The sequence below is a fragment of the Salvia hispanica genome, chromosome 4 (assembly GCF_029641045.1).
Source record: "Salvia hispanica isolate PSC_SH4W2 chromosome 4, Shi_PSC_v1, whole genome shotgun sequence".
Classification (NCBI taxonomy): domain Eukaryota; kingdom Viridiplantae; phylum Streptophyta; class Magnoliopsida; order Lamiales; family Lamiaceae; genus Salvia; species Salvia hispanica.
In genome coordinates this window covers 6987074-7005821 of record NC_142695.1, presented here as the reverse complement: position 1 = coordinate 7005821, position 18748 = coordinate 6987074, and the positions used below count along the sequence as shown (strand labels likewise).

At 34.3% G+C, this 18748-nt stretch overlaps 2 protein-coding genes across 2 annotated transcripts; one reads left to right on the top strand and one right to left on the bottom strand.

The window, feature by feature from the left end:
- The first annotated feature begins 1313 nt into the window (after positions 1 to 1313).
- On the top strand, positions 1314 to 6897 carry HCAR (coenzyme F420 hydrogenase family / dehydrogenase, beta subunit family). Its single transcript, XM_048095934.2, has 19 exons — positions 1314 to 1501; positions 1586 to 1685; positions 1801 to 1885; positions 2037 to 2148; positions 3195 to 3279; positions 3383 to 3424; positions 3514 to 3592; positions 4165 to 4216; positions 4317 to 4379; positions 4648 to 4745; positions 5096 to 5131; positions 5210 to 5271; positions 5376 to 5403; positions 5885 to 5964; positions 6056 to 6125; positions 6204 to 6261; positions 6333 to 6397; positions 6477 to 6571; positions 6648 to 6897. The coding sequence occupies exons 1-19, from the start codon at positions 1438 to 1440 to the stop codon at positions 6736 to 6738; spliced, it is 1365 nt and encodes a 454-aa protein (XP_047951891.1). The 5' UTR covers positions 1314 to 1437; the 3' UTR covers positions 6739 to 6897.
- Positions 6898 to 9412: 2515 nt separating this feature from the next.
- On the bottom strand, positions 9413 to 11279 carry LOC125197220 (putative indole-3-pyruvate monooxygenase YUCCA5). Its single transcript, XM_048095935.2, has 3 exons — positions 10486 to 11279; positions 10019 to 10390; positions 9413 to 9922 (listed from the first exon to the last, which is right to left on the bottom strand). The coding sequence occupies exons 1-3, from the start codon at positions 11167 to 11169 to the stop codon at positions 9707 to 9709; spliced, it is 1272 nt and encodes a 423-aa protein (XP_047951892.2). The 5' UTR covers positions 11170 to 11279; the 3' UTR covers positions 9413 to 9706.
- Between the last annotated feature and the right edge of the window lie 7469 nt (positions 11280 to 18748).

The following is an 18748-nucleotide window of genomic DNA, read 5'->3' as shown; positions in this document are numbered from 1 at the left end:
AATTTTTTGGCGCCTGAACGCAGTTTACCCGACTGGCCAATAGGTGGAGGCTCCGGCTCCGGCTCCGGCAGGATCAGCCTCAGGCTCGGCGTCAATGTCGAGGAGGAAGAGGAGGAAGCGGAGGCAGAGGTTGTGGGAGACAACACCCGTCATCCATACAGCCAAGATGAGACGTTGGCTCTGTACGACGCTTGGATCAGCGTCTCGTACGATCCTGTCGTCGGGAATCAACAAACCCACAAGTGTTTTTGGCTAAAAGTCACCGAGAGGGAGAGGGAGGGGCCGCGGCGAATCAAGCCAGGCGGGCTCGGGCTCGGGCTCCGGCACGGGCATGGGCTCACACACCCTAATGTCCATGTACCTGGTCGCCACGATGGCGGACCTTTCAAAAATGACTCCTGGCCAAGTTTCAGCCCATATGGCCGGAATTGAGTATATGAGAGCTCAACTTGGTATAGGTGCACCGCCGACTTCGGGGGATGATGATTCGCCGGCGGAGTAGTTTTTATAGTTTAATTTAGAGTATTTTAATTATGTATTTTTTTTTTATTTTTTAGGATTTTAAATTATGTATTTTTATTTTTATTTTTTAGGCTTTTAAATTGTAATATTTATTTTATTTTAATGAAGTGTGTTTTTATTAATTGAATTTGTTGGAATTAAAAATAAAAAATGAAATTGAATGAATAGTTAAGAGATGGTTAAGAGATTGTTAAAAGATGGAGGGATGCAGGTGCTGTCTCTTAGTTAAGAGATGAGCTGAAAAGTACAGTGGGGCCCCATGAATAGTGAAGAGATGAGACGGTTAAGAGACGGATAAGAGACAGCGTTGCGAATGATCTTAAAAAAGATAGTTTGCATATTCTTGTGGAATGAAATGAATGTATGTGTCATCCAAGAATATGCTCATCTTGAATGAGTTATGGACAATTTTTAATTTACCGTGATATAAGATTATGTACTGAAAATTATTACTATATTCAGTTTCTAAATTTCACATTTTTTTACAATTTTAATAATTCACGAGCCTACATTAATTTTTTCCCCTGCATGTAATATTTTAATGTTTATAATTTTCTTTAGTTTATATGATTCCATGATTACATTAATTATCTGAGTAATAACTAATTTTATTAAAATTTACTTAAATTATTGGTCACAATGTCACATTAATAAGATAACAAATGCCTGAATTTATTTTTGTCCCTATGATAATTCACGAGCCTACTTTTTTTTTTTTTTTTTTTTTAATTCACAAACCCAAGGTTATTTATACATCTTAATTTGATATTTCGAAATGTTAGAATAATCCCAAAACTCGAGAAAACGATGTCGTAGCAAAATTATGTGAAGGAAAATCTAAATTGTGTGGCGCAAAATCATCAGCTTAGTTTCCAGTCTGTGAGTGTTGCCGTTGCTACAACCTACACTACAGCCATGGCTGCCGGAATCCTCCACCATAATCCCTTCTCCCTCTCCATAGTTTCACACTCTTCTACAGGTATGGTATATATCTCTCTCTCACTTCCGCACTTTTCCTCCTCTTCTTCTCCTTCTCTGTTAACATGTACCTCCAAATATGCAGAAGGTACAACCTCCAACTCTCCCAAGCTGAGAGGCGACTGGAGGCAAAAATCTAGACCAATTCCCCCTGGTGGGACCTACCCCGCCAAGGATCATTGCAGGTTCTTCTTTCGTTAAGTTGATAATCATTTGTTGTTCAGTTATGCCTTATGTTCAACCAACTTAAGCTGATTGAGCCTTTTCGTCCTGAAATGTTGCTTGTTTTTGATGGAGCAGCCGCTGCGGGCTATGCGATACGTACTACATTGCCCATGTGAAGAACGCTTGTGCTTTTCTTGGAGATGGCATGTCTAGAATCGAAGTAACTTCTGTTTTTGCTCTTCTGGTTATATTTTTCTGGCAATTTATGGTTCTCGAACTATGTTATCCAAATATTGTCTAGTATGATGAAACATTGCAGAAAGACATTTTTCTATTGACGTACTACTGGTTGATCTTATGAATTGTCTCAGGTTCTCGAACCAAAGGTCCATGGCCGAGGCAGGAAAATTGATTCACTGGATGAGACTTATATGGGTGTTTATGAGGATCTACTATATGCTCGCAAAAAACAACCTGTAGAGGGTAAGGTTCCTTAGTCGATTCAAGTCACTTTGTACTTCTAATACTCAACGAGTTCTTTATTTAATCTACAGTTCATTATAATGTTTAGCATTGCTTACCTTATGTGGTTCCTAGGGTAATATACCTCTTGTAAGACATTTGGTTGTGATTGTAGATTCAGTTATGATGCTTTGGATTTGAAAGACTACTTTAGGAGTTTCCAGAACTTTATAGGTAGACTAATTTAGAGCTTAAGAAATTGCGAAAATTTGGTAAAATAAGATTATGTATCTGTATAAGTAGAGAATAGCACCAAGATCTTCATTTTATTTCTAATTAACAAGGCTGAGCTTTACCGTCATAATTATTAAATTATTTAATTTTCTCTAATCAAGAATTTGGTTTTCTATGTGTAATAGTAATAGCGAAGGCCGTGTCTGGAAATGCCAACTATAAGTCCTGGTCCTAGAATAAATCCAACAAAAGTTTACTTTGATTTAAAAAAGTTACAAGAGTTGAACAAGAAAGTATGACAACATTAGTGATATTGCAGATTTCTTATGCTAGTTCAAAGATATATGATTAGCTCTTCACTCGGCATGGATAAATATATACCACTTTCAAAACTACAGTCTTTTTAAGAATAACTATTATCCTTCAATATTCTATTTTAGCTTTATTTATAAGGTGTTCAACGTTATTTTTAAGTAATCTGTATAATCTTTAGGTATCATTTGAATGTTTTAAATATTACTAAAAATGTAGTATATCTTTCTAGTATGATACAAGCAGTACAATATGTCAGTATATTAGCAATCAAAGTAGCACATGATAACTTGTGGTTAAATTTCATCTTGTAAACTGGTGTTAAAGTTTCCAATTTGTTTTCTTGTTATTGGTAACCATAATCAAGGTATTTCCAAAACGGATCATTGGCATATTCGTATATGGGCGGTGAGGTGTTATTTCTACTTGTCGAAACCAAATCTATTTGTGTATAGATTGAGCTGATTATTTCATACACATTATTCTTTTGGTCCATATCCTACATAACACTACTTCAATAGGGGCCCAGTGGACGGGCATAGTGACCACAATTGCTATGGAAATGCTCAGAACTGGCATGGTCGAAGCTGTTGTATGTGTGCAGAGGTACTGGACTGTCTAATCATCCTTTCCATTGCACCGAATAGATATTTAATGTTATTTAATGATGTATGGTTTTTCTTTGCATCTCTTCTTTGTATGATTACAGTGATCCAGAAGACAGATTTACTCCTAGACCCGTATTGGCAAGGTTTGTTTCATGACATTTAGGATCTTTAGATAGGTTTCTAAAGTAAGCCATCTTTCTAGAATGTAATCAAACAAAATTTTTGAAATCAGGACTCCAGAGGAAGTGCTTGCTGCCAAAGGAGTTAAACCAACACTCTCTCCTAATCTTGATACTCTTGCACTAGTTGAGGTTTACCCTTCTTATCTTTTGCCAATATCATTTAGTAGTATTATGTTTGATTAAAAGTGAACGGACTTAAAACTCGAGTATTTGACTTAAAAAACTGAGTTGCATGGCATCGTGCTGCTATAGTTAAATTGTTGGCATAGTCATGCAAGTTTGTAACTGCTTTGTAATCTTCTGAACTATAATATCAATGAAGGAATCAAAGGGTGTTCGAGAGTCGAGAGGAATATGGGACGGGATTAAGTATAAACTATCTTGTTGGGTGTCAAATTGTAATGGTTTTAAAGCGTAGTTTGTATCAGGTATTATCTGGATATGCTGTTCATTTTAGGGAATAGGGACCACTCTATGGTACCTATTCATCTGACTTGTTGCCCGACTTGTATGCACCTATTCTCAGTGGATCTGTTTAAATCTTCTATGTATTTGAGTGTTCAGTATCCTCAAATACAGCTCTGTTGTATTTTAAGTCATTATTTCACTCCAAACTTCTTCAGTATTAAATCCACTAGTTAAGTGGAGCTTGTTTAGGATTAATTATGCAAAAATAAGTAATTTTTCGGTTACCATCTCAGGCTGCTGGTGTAAAACGTCTACTTTTCTGTGGTGTTGGCTGCCAAGTGCAAGGTATCATCATCATAATCATATAATTATATGAACTTCCTTCCTTAATAGCTTAATGGTGACTCAGACTATTTTTAATGCAGCATAATTTCTTGAAGTGCAGCCTTAAGATCAGTGGAGCATCATCTGAATCTGGAAAAGCTTTATGTTCTAGGAACTAATTGCGGTATGCCTGTCATTTTGTCTAACTCTTTAGCACCTTCAAACCTTATTTCTAATTGAAGTCCTGGTGTTGGTATTAAATTCAATTTGGAATGCTGTGTATTCTCCGAAACAACTTGTAACCTGCTGAAATCTAGAAGGTGTAAATAATATACTACTATACTGTGAAAATCTATAACTTGTACCATGGTGGTGTTATAATTTTCTTTGTTTTGCTGCTGAAGTTTCTTAGGTTAACATGCTATGTGATATAGTTCATTTTTCTTTTGTAGTGGATAATGGAACCCGAGAAGGCTTAGACAAATTTCTGAAGGCTGCTAGCACTGAACCAGAAACTGTACTTCATTATGAATTCATGCAAGATTACAAGGTTTGGATCCTTCTAGATGTTTCCTTGAAACTTTTCTGAAACTACGTTATTGTTGGTTTTTATATGTTTCCTATGATCAGTATGAACTTTCCCACAAGTCGTCGATATCAAAGACATTGCCAGTAAATATCGTTACAGTCCCTAGTTGTGTTTTATTATTGAAAGCATTTTTAATCAGACTTTAGTCAAATATATATCAATAATCCTGTTTACCAGTAATAACACTAAGAAAATGTGATGCACTAACTTGCCATGAGTAACTCATCAAGTAATTTTGCTAGGATATTCATGTAATGATTCTTAAGCTACTTGGTTGATGCTTTTATATTTTATTTTTATTTATCCAATAGGTTCACTTGAAGCATTTAGACGGTCATATTGAAGAGGTAACCTGGTTTCATCATCTTGTATGTCTTTAGTGCTTAATAGTGTAGTGCTTGATTCAACATGTTCTTACTAAGCAGGTCCCATATTTCTCTCTGCCAGCCAATGAGTTAACGGATGTGATTGCTCCTTCTTGCTACAGGTATCATATTATTGTGCTTGAAGGAATTATCTACAATTTGCATATTCTTCATTAAACTGTGTGTATATTAGCTACACATACTGATGCATAATATGTTTTTGCAGTTGTTTTGACTACACAAATGGTTTAGCGGTAAGTGTACCCTACTTTATCAAGAGCTCATTATAGTATTTTTGGTTTCTATATCAACAGTAAATAAAATCTTATTTCTATACGCTTCTGATTCTCTCTTGAACCAGATAGTCTTATAGTCTCAGTTAGAGACTGCTATATACACACACCTTCTTTTCTATATACACATACCTTCTTTTATGATTTTGTCAGCTTTATGTTGAATGTGGAATCTTTGCTGCATATAATACTTGGTTTTCCACCTTTCTATTTTCAGTAATTAACCTTTTTGGTGTGTTTTACACTTCATATTTCTAAGTACAATATTTTGAAAAGGTTGTAAAGTTAACGTTAGACTTTAGAGTGCTTTTTTGTTAGTACAATGCATATACTGGGATGACACTCAACGATATATGGTTCACACTTACTATTGCTAGAAGAAAAACACAATTCTGTTGGAATTTAAGAATGTGTCATCTCTCATTGTTCTAAACTATTCCAGGATTTGGTAGTAGGTTACATGGGCGTACCCAAATATGCCAGAGTTAGCATGACACAACATCCACAATACGTCACTGTTAGGTGATATGTGAAACTTGTGCATTCACCTTCTTTTTAGTGATGCATGCTCGCTCTAGTTGCTTATACAATTTTTTATTTGCTCAAATGGTAGAAACGAACGTGGAAAGGAGATGCTAAATTTGGTGAAAGATCTTCTGGAAATCACCCCCACAATTAGTTCGGTAATAGACATCTTCATCATTCTTTGTGTATTTCAGCCGTCTGTTTAAGATTCTGACTAGTTGGATTGCTTATTTCAGGGTAACAGACGTCCATTCGTAACTGAAACTGTGAAAGCTGATGATAATGCTAAGTTAGGTATGCAGTGGCACTCTTTACAAAAATTATACATCTCCCCCATTTATCTAGAGCTCATTTTTTCTTCGTAGGCAAAGGTCCATCTCAGCCTGCTCCAAAACTTGTCGGTGACCTAATAGCGTTTATCTTGAACCTGGTAAAAGATTGTTCCATAACTAAATAATTTCAAGATATGTAAAAGGTTTTCACATTCCGATCTTGCTTTTACGCTGCAGGTTGGCCCTAAAGGTCTTGAATTTGCTCGCTATTCGCTGGACTACCACACCATCAGAAACTACCTTCATGTCAATCGAGCATGGGGAAAAGAAAGGTATGCAGAAAGAGAGTATGACGAAGTAGCATAGATATCTCGTGTACTTAATGAGTCTTTCAATTTTTTGGTGCAGAGCCGAGAAGCACATGCCGTCGTATGCAAAGAAACTAGTGTCCATGTACAACCAGAACGGAGAAATCGATCAGATGCTATCGAATAAGTGATGTTCAGAGCAAGATTTGGATGTAAAGTGCAATTCCTTGTATGTCAATGTCATCTCAACTGATAGGTTTGAAAACTGCAGAATATGTGTTGGAAACATACTATTTTGAGTAAAGAATTTGATGAGCTATAAATGATGAAGATTTTATGATTAGAGCTAACCCAAGTTGTCAAGAGTCTATAGAGTTACTTTCATTACCCACTTGACGTGGGACATTACACACATGGGACTACGAATATTGTGTTCAGCTTGTACCATTCTCAACCAAGTTCTACTTCATAAACGCTTGATGAAATCAATTATGTAGGGTAAACATCAATATCAAGCTTAAAGAATGTAGTGTTTTTCAATAAATATCTCTGCATTAAATATTGAACACAAAAGTCATGAAAAATTGTAGAAAGACCGGTTCTTGAATACATTTCTCTTGTTTAGTCAATTTGTGCAACTAAGCCACTGAGGCATGAAAACATATGAGATATTTGACACATGCAAGTACTCCTTAAAGAAGGAATCCGAATGCATCCAACAGTAAGAAAAAGAAGAGCTTGAATGGCACGTTGTAATAGCAGGACAAAGTGAACTAGGACATCAAGACACAGCCAACCTTGGACAAAATACACTGATATCAATGCATGCAAAGTGCATCAAATTAAGCTTTCTCAACATCAAGGAATGGGCTTTCATCTTGAGCTCACACTTGTTGACTTGGGGTGTTAGGGGGGCACCAGCACCCCCAACTATTTTTTGATTCCCTTTTTTTCTTTTTTGCACCCCTCGTCGCCTGGATTTGAGCTCCTCTTGAACTATTTTCTACGTTCGGACCTGATCCCCACGTGTTTTCTCTTTCTTGTCGCGGATCACACGATCTAACTTAGGAAACTTCTGAGGTGAAACTTAGTTCTGTGAGACTTTGCTGGTGATTCAGTTCTACCAGCTGATGCAAGTTGGAATCTTTGTTTTCATCATGTTGGAGTGTTTTGGTTTAGTTAGATTCTAGTAATGTGAGGATATGAAAGTAGTGCTAGATGTATGGCCCCATCAAGAGAGAGAGAGAGAGGGGATTTGGTGCCTGAATTAGCAGGCATGGGAGTTCATGTGACATGTCAATATATATACTATTTGGGCATCCACTGTAGAAGAAAGAATAAAAACCACAATCTTTGTTCTAAATCAGCAAAATACCTAATTTTCAAATCCCCCAAATTTCCCTCACTATATAAATCCTCAAATTACTATTTGTGGCTCCTACCTCATAATTCTATTTTTTATTACATCCACACATATAAATTATTATCTTATTTTTTTGTATATATAGAACCATTTAAAAATAAATAAATTAATTAAAACGAATAAATTATTAAATGAGCAATAATTATCAAAATTTTATTAAATTAGAAATGAGTACAAAGCATTTTCTCTTAATTAATTAGCCAAAATTAACAAAGTTCTAACTAAATTAGGAATCAAAACAACTAAAAAATAAAACAAAAATATGAATAAATAATCAAAGAAACTTGAGAAAATGAAAAGAAAAGGAAAAACATGAAGAAATCATTGATAAAAGTAAAGGAAACGAAAACCTAAAGAAAAAAAACAAAAAATATAAATATGCGACATATGCAATGAACGCACACGCTCATGCTGTGTGCGTTAAGGGCCACGTCCTTTGACTGCTTCCTTGTGTGGGGCCAACCGTGGCATAAATCAAGGTAGCATATTACTTAATTTTTACTTGATCAGTCAATAAATGTCTCATTTTTTATTTTTTTTTAAATATTAAAATTAAATATGTCATTTCATTTTTATTATACTGTTTTAAAATGAGTCTCACACTTCGGCTAGCTTATTTCACTTTTATTTAATTATAAAACTAATAATAATATACTATAAAAATGAAATTTATATTTTATTAAATTTTTTTTATCCACAATACTTTATTTTTCTAAAAATCAATTCACCAAACAGCACGAATTCTATTATTGGACGAGGGAGTACGAGAGACTCATAGCCAAAAAACCACATTTCTATTGACTTTTCTTGTTTCTAATCATGATATTGAAAAGTTGAAAAGGCGAAGTCATGAGTGATGCTATAGGAAAAGGAATTAGATAAAGATGATGAAAGTGATGCTTTACATTTTAGATTCTTCTTTACATGAAGTCATTAGGCAAAGAATGTTAATTAATGTTGGTGTTAGGAAAAGAATAAATGTTTCTTGATCCATTTTGGGCAGGCAGCTGTGAATGTCTTGGCCTTGATATCTACTATTTTTTGTGGATCAAGTTTTGCAACCTAGGGTTAGATCGAATTAATTAGTTTTCTTTCTTTCTTGTAAATTGTAGGTAGCATGTGCTATTGGCAAGATGGAAGTTCTTCAATTTTATAACTATGTACTTGTTCCTAAACAAAGCTAGTGAAGAGTCTGCATCACATTGAATACTACATTTGATGCTATTGAATAATGGTTACATGGTCCACCATATTATTGGACCAATTTCTGGAGATAGTTCCCATCACTTCTATTGTAATTTAATACTACCAAATTGGACCATTTTAATTTGGTAGTAAGGTCTTTCTCTCAAGTCATAGGTTATTCACCATTGGTCTTTCATCACAACATTTAAGGGGGTGGGGGAAACACCAAAGAGAAGTGCATACCAAAGAGAAGTGCGTACCAAATAAATTAATCTCTTGACATTAAAGAAAAAAAGTTTAATCAAGAAAGCCTCATCTCCCTTTTTACAAGAAAATAAATGCTAAAATGTAAGCTTTTTTGGCACTCTTATTGAAGAGGGCTTTTGTTGTGGTTCTTTTTTGTTTTATACTTTCTTTTCTTCTACCATTTGCCTAACCAAACTCCCCTTATCTGTCAATGTGCTGGTAAAACTAGACCAAACACAAGAAAATATAGGTGTAAAAAGAAAAAGAAAAAAACTAGAAAAGAATTTGTCATCAAATTATTTGCATCATCTTCTATTGCAGGCCACTCCCACTGCATGGCTCTTGTGCTTGATTTCTTGATTCCAAATCTCAGCTATGTCCTGCGCAACTCGGACCGCGTCGGCCGATGCACCCGAGAGCCCTCTCCTTGTAAAACCAACTGCATAAAGCCCATCTTTGCCCTTCCAACCATTTGGAAATGGTGATCTTGGAAAACCATCCTTTGTAAAGAACTCACTTTCCTACAAATCACATACAATGATAAGATTCACTTAAAAAGAGGAGTAGTATTTTACAAGCACCAATTTCCATAACTATCACATAAATTTCCTTCTCACCTGTAACCATGTGGGCACATTGCTAGAGTATCCAGTAGCCATGATGACAGAATCAACACAAAGAATCTGTCCATTAACAAGCTCAACACCTTCCTCCAAAAACTTGTTGATCCCACAAACCACCTTGATGTCTCCTGACCTTATCCTTGCGAGTGCACCTATGTCAAGAACAGGGGTCTTCCCCTCTGTATGCTTCAGCTGCAACGGCCCCATCGCCGGCCTCTTCAGGCCATACCTCTCCGTGTCCCCAAGAATCAGCCGCGCAGCCGCCACCAGTATCTTGTCCGCCACCCACAGCGGCAGCCATTTCGTCATCAGACCAGCTAGCTCAAACGTCGACACCCCAAACACATCCTTTGGCAACACATGAATCTGTCCATCCAAACAAACAAATTTTGTCCTGTTATGTCTCTCATAAAATAATCTATTAGCAAAAATGTGTTTTATTTACAATGCCGAGTACTTACAGAGCTGCGGACGACCATGGATGGAAGAGCGCGATGATTGGAGAGATCAAGAGAGACTTCCATGCCGGAGTTCCCACAACCAACAACCAAAACCTTCTTCCCGGAAAACCCCTTCCCGGACTTGTAATCACAGGCATGCACCACCTCTCCGGAGAAGCCATCCAGCCCTTCAAACTCCGGCACCACCTTCTCCGCATTCTCCCCCGTGGCCACCACAAGCCACCGGCATAAATAATCAGTGGTGGAGCCGTCCACGTTGGCGCTCCTGACGCGCCAAAGCCCGCATGCTTGGTCATACTTGGCGGACTCGACAGTCTCATTGAACATCGGAGATATGGCAAAGTGTTGGGCGTAGGCCTCGAGGTAGTCGATGAAGTGGCGCTTGGTGGGATATTCGGGGAAGTCGGCCGGGAAGGGGATGTAAGGGAGCTGGCAGAAGTGCTTGGGGAGGTGGAGATTGAGGCGGTCGTATGTCTTTCTCTGCCACAGCGAGGCAATGCAGTTGGCTCGCTCGAGGATGAGGAAGGGGACGCCTTCTCGCCTTAGGCCTGCCCCGACTGCTAGCCCCGAGGGGCCCGCTCCAACGATGAGGGGGCCGTTCACGAGTATGCAGCGCCGCCCGCCCGTGAACAGCTCCTCCTCTTCCTCCTCATGATCATGATCATGATGATGCTGATGCCTCATGGAGAGAAGAATGTTTGTTTTAATTTGATATTGTTTGTGTGTGAGAGAGAGGGGATTTGATTTGATTTGAATGTTGTTTGATATGATTAGGAAAAGGAGAGGAGAAAGGTGGAATGAGTGGAGGGGGAAGGAGTACTTGAATGAGGTTTAAATAGGGAGGTGGTGGTGGTGAGGATTTGAGAAACTATGATTTTTCTGTTTTTTTCCACATGATTGGATGCAGTGTGTGTATGTGAGTGAGAGAGAAAGAGAGGGCTTCTATTTGTTATCGTACGTTAGTTAATACTCCCTCCGTCCCACAAGAATATACACTATTTTCCTTTTAGTTCGTCTCACAAGAATATGCATTGAAAACTCTTTTCTCTCTAATGAGATAGGACACATCCTGCACTAACAATACTTTAATTACTTTTTCTCTCTGCCTCTCTCTTATTTTACCAATTTTATAATAAAATCCGTGACGAACCCAAAATGCATATTCTTTGGGGACGGAGGGAGTATATTATGCTAACTTAGGTTTAGGTACTCAATGTTACGAAAATATAGGATCTAAGAAGCCTTTTGTAGTTGTGTGTTTTTGGTTCATTAGTGTATAGTACTTTTCTTAGAAGAGGAATATGCTTCCACTGAAATTTACGGTCGACAAATAGTTTCTTTTGTATCAGAATCTACTGCAATTATGCTACTATGATAAGAAATAGAGGATCTCAGATCCAAAAATATCGCTATAATTCTATCCAAAGTTTTTTACTCTGGAATGATTATATTCGGATCTCAGACTTTCTCCTCTATTTCTTATCCACATTGCAGTATAATTAAAGTAGATTCCAATACAAGTGAAACTATTTATGAACCATAAATCTCTTTAGAAGCATATTCCCTTCAAAGAGTTTGACTTTATATATGATCGCTAATCTTATTTATTTATTACTATTATAAATATTCTATCCCAATATAATTATTAGGGAATATAAGATCGTTAATATACATGTACCAGTCATTGAATAAGTTTTCAAATTGATATATTAGACCTAATAACATGGGATAAATATAGATATTTCAATCAATAATGATAATCTATAAGTTGCTTTCTGAAAATAATGATTCTATAAGTTGGTGTGCCCTTCAATCAATATCTGAAAATGTGGTAGAAAGAGACTAATCTCTCAAAATAATAATAATATATTGATTATCATGATTGCAAATCTCAAAACTAAGCATACATTCTTCTCTTCTTTCTTCTTCTAACTAGCTAGAGCAGTGTCGAGTATGATTTTATCACCATACATATAATATATTCAAAGGAAATTAGTACAAATTTAAATTGATCGAAAAACGTGAATCTTGAGATTTGTATTTAGGAGCAAATGTTAAACTATTAAAGTACTCCATTCTTCCATAATAGATTTAGTGAGCACACTAAATTTGATCAGCAAAGTAACTTACAAACACTTGAAAGATCTTCCTTTTTGTGTTCTTTATCACATTTTTTTCTGCTTTTATTTTTATCTGTTTAGGTTGATAATTGTCATACATATTTTTGAGTTTGTTAGAAATCATTATCTCTCCTATGAGATTGTTCGGAACTCAATATATACGCAACAAAAACTTAATTAAATTTCATTTTTCTCAAAATATAAATTAATTAGAGGCGTGTATATATATAGTTTCCAGGGACACTCCCGAAAATTTTAATACTAATAAAATTCAAGTAGTGCTTAAACATTGCTTGCAACTTTACTCATTATCTGAGATGTGATTTGTAACCCAAGAATATTGATCCATATATATTATATACTAAGTTATAATGAGAACATTTGTTATGTGGGGATTATTGCATAGAGTAGGATTTCCCCAAAGGCTAAAATTAAAAAAAGGGCAAAAAAGTTACAGACGGACAAGCCGCCGGTAATCACCGAAGGATAGTGTAGCATCAGTAATTCCGTAGGTAAACTGATATTTTTTTTAGTGATTGGGATGTGTTTCCATTTAAAATTTGTTTTCAAGAGAACAAAACTAGCGAAAAAATAGGATATTTGGAAAATACATATAGTCATCTTTTAATCCCAACTTCACTTTTAATCATTTGTAAAGAGTATACTCCTCATTTTTTTCGAATATAAAAAATACTCCTATCATATGGAGTAGATATCAACATAAACTAATAATACTCCCTTCGTTCAGTTAATACTAGATCATATTTATTTGGGCAGTCTTATTATAGTTATATTATTTTTTGAAGCAAATATAAGACACTTGATATCTCTTTCTTTCCACTTTTTTATGAGCAAATGGATATAAATTTAAAAATCGTGCTACGGTGGATTCAAACCCGAGATTTTGGATTTTAAATATTACCACCACTCTACTGCTTAACTAAATCACACACACTAATAGTATCTCTTTCTTTATTATCTCATACTTAATTTGTACTCCTTTATTATTCCTATTTTATTCTCTCATCATTTTCCTACTTTATTCTCTCCTATTTTATTTTCACTCTACTTAACTCATTAAAAATTATATTGTTTAATCTTTATATCCAAAAAAAATTGACCTCACATGCTAACACTGATTAGATCAAGAGAGTAGTACTCCATTATTTGCATCGATTTGATAATGAAACTAAAATTACAATTGGATACAAGTTTGTAATTTACTTTGCAATGGCTAAATTAAAGTACTATATATATTATTCAACTTTTAGAAGTCCGGACGAAGTTTGCTAGTTGGCCTTTTGAAAACAAGACGCTACTTTATGTACTTTGATTAAAATGTTGCTATTTTAAGACCTTAAAGTGTTATTAGTATTATTTTTATCTCCGAAAGAAACTCTCTCTTTTTATTTTCAATTGTCCACGCCGGTTAATTTAAAAAATATATTTGCAAACCTATATATTCTTTCCTTGACTATTCTGTAATTCCATTATAATAAAAATAGCAGGGAGTGAAGTGCAAATTATTCATAATTGTGAATATGAGAACTATGATCAGTCTCTGAACCATGAAAAAATTTACTATGGTCTATGAATACATTTTATAAATTCGATTCCGAAAGGCAGTGAAAATCTTCATATTTTTCAATTACTTGCACTGAGTTTTTTCTTTATTTATATATTGTTTGTGCTTAATTCTTTGATTGGCGGTGCTTATGTGTTTAATATTTAATAGATAAAACTAAGTTTGGCCACATAAGATTAGACAAGATTAATGTGAACGTTTTAGGCTGATTTGGCAACAAACATGAGATCCACTCCATCTCATCCTAGTCAGCACTAATCCCAATCGTAAAATAAACCATAAGGAATTTGAAAAACAACTCGACCCCTTTTTGGCTACATTCATCAACTAGTAAATTAGGAAATGTAGTATATTGCTATCATTCATCAAATAGAAGTAAAAAATTAAGATGTGGCATTATTTCCTATAAATGTTATTTCTCCATATCCTAATCCAGCTCCCGTTTCTTCGCTATCGCATTTCAAGAAGAAGAAGAAGATGATTACCGAAATACCCCTCTCCTAAAGGCTCGGGATCTACGTTGCATCATCACCGTCTTCATTATTGAAATTGGTTTCTATTGTGAAAGATGATTGATTATACATCATACATGTAAATGTCATGGTCCCGTTTCAAAATCTAAATGCAAATCCAAATCCAAATCGAGCCATCATAATAAGTTCCCAACTACTAATAAGTTTTGTCATTTTTATTTATTCACTTTCAACAAAATTGACTCTATTCTACACATGGGCGGCACATTATTATTCATTTGGCACGAATAAAATCGCATATATGTAATTTTATTTTTCCACACAAGCTCAATAATCACCGGTTTCACACTTCTCAGTTCTCTGCCTTTGTATATTATGTAGGATTCAACCAAGATATATTCTGTATTGGAATTGATTTTTTGTTATTGAGTTAATACAAAATCTCTAGGCTCTGTTGAGCCACGTCGTTCAAAATTTTGATTAACTAAAATATTACTCCACTTTGGGTAAGGGATAAATATGGAGTACTACTTCCTGAGTCGAAGACTTATAAACACATTTTCCCAAATGCGGTGAAGATATGTAGTATTATAATCACTTTGGCTTTGATTATTTGTTTTGCTTTAAATTCGTGACTGATAAGTTTATTCACGAATACCTTTTTATATCAATTTGGAATGTTTTTGGGGCTACACATTCAATTGGTCCTAATCTTTAATTAGTCACGCGTAGTGCAATTTTGTCATAATCCTTTTGATGGTCCAATTGTACGATTTTCTCATAAATTTTATGCAATTATTTCAACATAAGGTGACATATTGGACTTAATAATTAATTAGTAGACTGTGTGCGAATATGCAACAAAAAGCTCATGATCATGTGTGAATTGTGATGAACTTTCACCTTATTTTGGAACATATGCGAATTACGCATATTAATAACTGAGTTACGATATTACATGTGTCATATGTGTCAGTTATATATATATAATAAGAATATATTTGTAATAATAAATAATAAGATGATAAATTAATGATGCTAAATGATAGAGAGAAATGCTAATTAATGAAAAAACTATATTTAAAATATTAAAGAAAAAAACACTACTTTATACTACTCCCTCCGTCCCACTTTAGGAGTGTCAGTTGAGTTCAACACGGATTTTAAGAAATGTAAAGGAAAGTTGATGAAAAAAATATAGTGGAATGTGTGTCCTACTTTTTTATATTAGTTTTATAATAAAATGTGAGTGGAATGTGGGGCCTAATACTATTTATGGAATATACCAATCGAGACTTTTAAAGTGGGACACACAAAAAGGATAAACTGGGACTCCTAAAGTGGAACTCGGGGAGTAATACTATTTTTACAATTAGATTGGTACCACAAAATACCATAACTGATCAAAGCAATATAATTCTATAAAAGTATTAAAATGTGAGAAGCTATAAATGTGTTTGGGAAAGCACGTGAAGTGGGTGCGGTCCTCACATTAATCCAAGACTTTGCACTGTAGGTAGTTCGAACAATCTTCTTTGCTCCACAATAAAAAATTATTCTCCCCACAAAGAAAATAACATGATGTTACTGTCAATATTAAATAAATAAATAAACTATATTAAAGGAAATAATTAGGTTGGTTATAAATATATATACAAAACTAGTCAATTAAATATTAGTACTTCTTCTTTTCCATTAATATTGTACTTTTAATTTTTTTATTGTTTCATTAATAACGTCTCGAACTAAAAAATGTCTAAAAGTAGTCTTAAAAATGGAGTTTTATTTTATAGTCACAAAAATCGCATTCCTTAATCTATCAAAGGATTGTTGATTGTATATAACTAACAATGGCAAATATAAGTGATATAATCATTAAATAAAACTGATTGTTCCTATCACCTATGAGCATCTGTTTATTTAATTACAGTATTTTTTAAAAACTTTCAACACTAATTATTCTTAAACATTTTTCCTTCTTTAAATGCATCATTTTTAACATATCCTTTAACACGTAGACTCAATAAATGAGAACATCCTATTTATGCGAATATTCTAAAAATGTCAATTATTATAAAAAAAATTACATTTATCCAAGTAAAAGAGTTAATCATAGTATAGAAAAATGTGATAACGACATGTATGCTATATTGTAACGTACATACGTAGTCATATATAGGAGTCAACCTCATCTTTTAAACCCACACACATCACTACTTGTTAGAGTCATCAAATATGGTCCATCCAAATAAATTTACGGGTCGAACCGACACGGAAAATATTGAAGTCTCGGGTTGCACTCGGCTCACAATATTTCGGGATCCAATAACTTTGACACATCTAGTGATTTCTCATTTTTATTTCGATAATATATAACCAACTGGTAGTCTAGTACATATAAAATCCCAACAAGACACATTAAAATAAGGTTAGAGAGATCTCTTACATGTATAAATAAATATCAGGTGAATTTGCACTTATCAAGTAAGAGATGTGGAATCTTCTGGCTTAATTACTTGGGTTATTGTAAAGTAATATCTGTCACAATTCACAAGAATGCAAAGTAATGAACTATATTTTGCCAAATCATATAGATTAATTTATTGGAAAACAAGAAATAAGATTGTGGTATGCAAATTAAGATGGCAAGAAGGAGCATGTGCATGGAGACCTAGGGTTAGTTGAGTCTCTTCTTTTGATGCAAGAATATCATCAACTTTGCATTTGTTGTTACATGGGAGTTTCTCTTCCAATGGCTTTGGAATGGGAGTACAATTATCACAATCCTTTTAATTTAATATATTACTCCAAACATCTAAATATACATAAATAAACCCAAGTTGTTCTCGTGTGTGTGTGGAAGTGCGTGACCACACTTCGATTTTATTTGGGACTATAATTTACAAGTACTTTTCCTACAACTCAGATGTTGTGGACTCTATTTTATCTCGACATGGAATTGTATTAAAAAACAAACATTTATATTTGTTTTTGAAGTAGTGGGTTAAAGCTAATCATTAGTTGTATTATTGTTGAGTAGGCTGAAACTCCAGTGAAGTAATTGGATACTCTAGAACGGAAATATTTGTTCAGTTTAGACATTTATTAATTGGTTTGATAAGATATAAAATTTGCAGCAATATCCTAAAAAAATTTCAGTTCAAATGACCCTAAACTAAACAGTATGCAATCCAAGAAAATTGACACGAAATTAAATAGCCCGAACCCAATAGAATTAGATCTTCAAAATGAATAAGTTCTAATTATGGAGTGGAGTATAATTTTCAAACTCTTTGTTTTTCAATATTTTGAAAGTTAGTGTGGTAATGTTTTCAAAATATATGTGAAAATGTACTTTGATAAAATGTTTGAAGTTATATTTACTCTACATTGAACATTGAATGTTTAGATTTAAAAATGAAAAAAACGATATTCATTTGGAAAATATGCGTAGTTTACATTTCTAAGAATTATACTGCATATTAATTTCGAGTTAAAATGTCGTTCATTTATGAGTGTACTGCTTATTAGAAAGATGGATTCATCAAGAGAAATATATAGGTTTTAAAAAAATATCAGAAATTTGTTTGAGTGCAATTGTCCGGACGAGTCAATCCGAACTCAAATGTTAACGGTTATCAACGAAAATTTCTAGCCTGAAAATAGCTGATAATCCGATAAGGATGGACTGAACTCGAGCTGGTTGACTCGATCGACACCCCTACTTAATTATAAGTATGAAATAGTATAATACTATATCATATATGTATCTACATACAGAAAATTACAAGCAGCCTCCACACCCATGCTCCAATAATAGTTGGAGTGCACTTTAGGATTATGTGGGCTTCGTGGAAGATGTTGTTTTCTATTGATATACATGAAAATTTCCATTTACGATGCATTTATTCCCAAGGATGTAAAAAACAAAAATTAGGAACGTGAGACTAAGTTTATACATGGGGAGAACACAAAACAAATTTTCTTTTATGACTAACAAAAGATTTTAGCATAAGAATAGCTAGACTAGAAAAGATGAGAAATATTTATCACATTTTTTAGTAATCTCCCTTTTATAATTTCAT

Bases quoted from the DNA above. Each gene is read 5' to 3' on its own strand.
- HCAR (XM_048095934.2), top strand. From the start codon at position 1,438: ATGGCTGCCGGAATCCTCCACCATAATCCCTTCTCCCTCTCCATAGTT. The intron at 4,746-5,095 runs GTTTGGATCCTT...TTTATCCAATAG, and splicing joins AATTCATGCAAGATTACAAG to GTTCACTTGAAGCATTTAGA. The intron at 5,132-5,209 runs GTAACCTGGTTT...CTTACTAAGCAG, and splicing joins TAGACGGTCATATTGAAGAG to GTCCCATATTTCTCTCTGCC.
- LOC125197220 (XM_048095935.2), bottom strand. From the start codon at position 11,169: ATGAGGCATCAGCATCATCATGATCATGATCATGAGGAGGAAGAGGAG. The intron at 10,391-10,485 runs GTAAGTACTCGG...TTGGATGGACAG, and splicing joins CCATGGTCGTCCGCAGCTCT to ATTCATGTGTTGCCAAAGGA. The intron at 9,923-10,018 runs GTGAGAAGGAAA...TGTGATTTGTAG, and splicing joins ATGTGCCCACATGGTTACAG to GAAAGTGAGTTCTTTACAAA.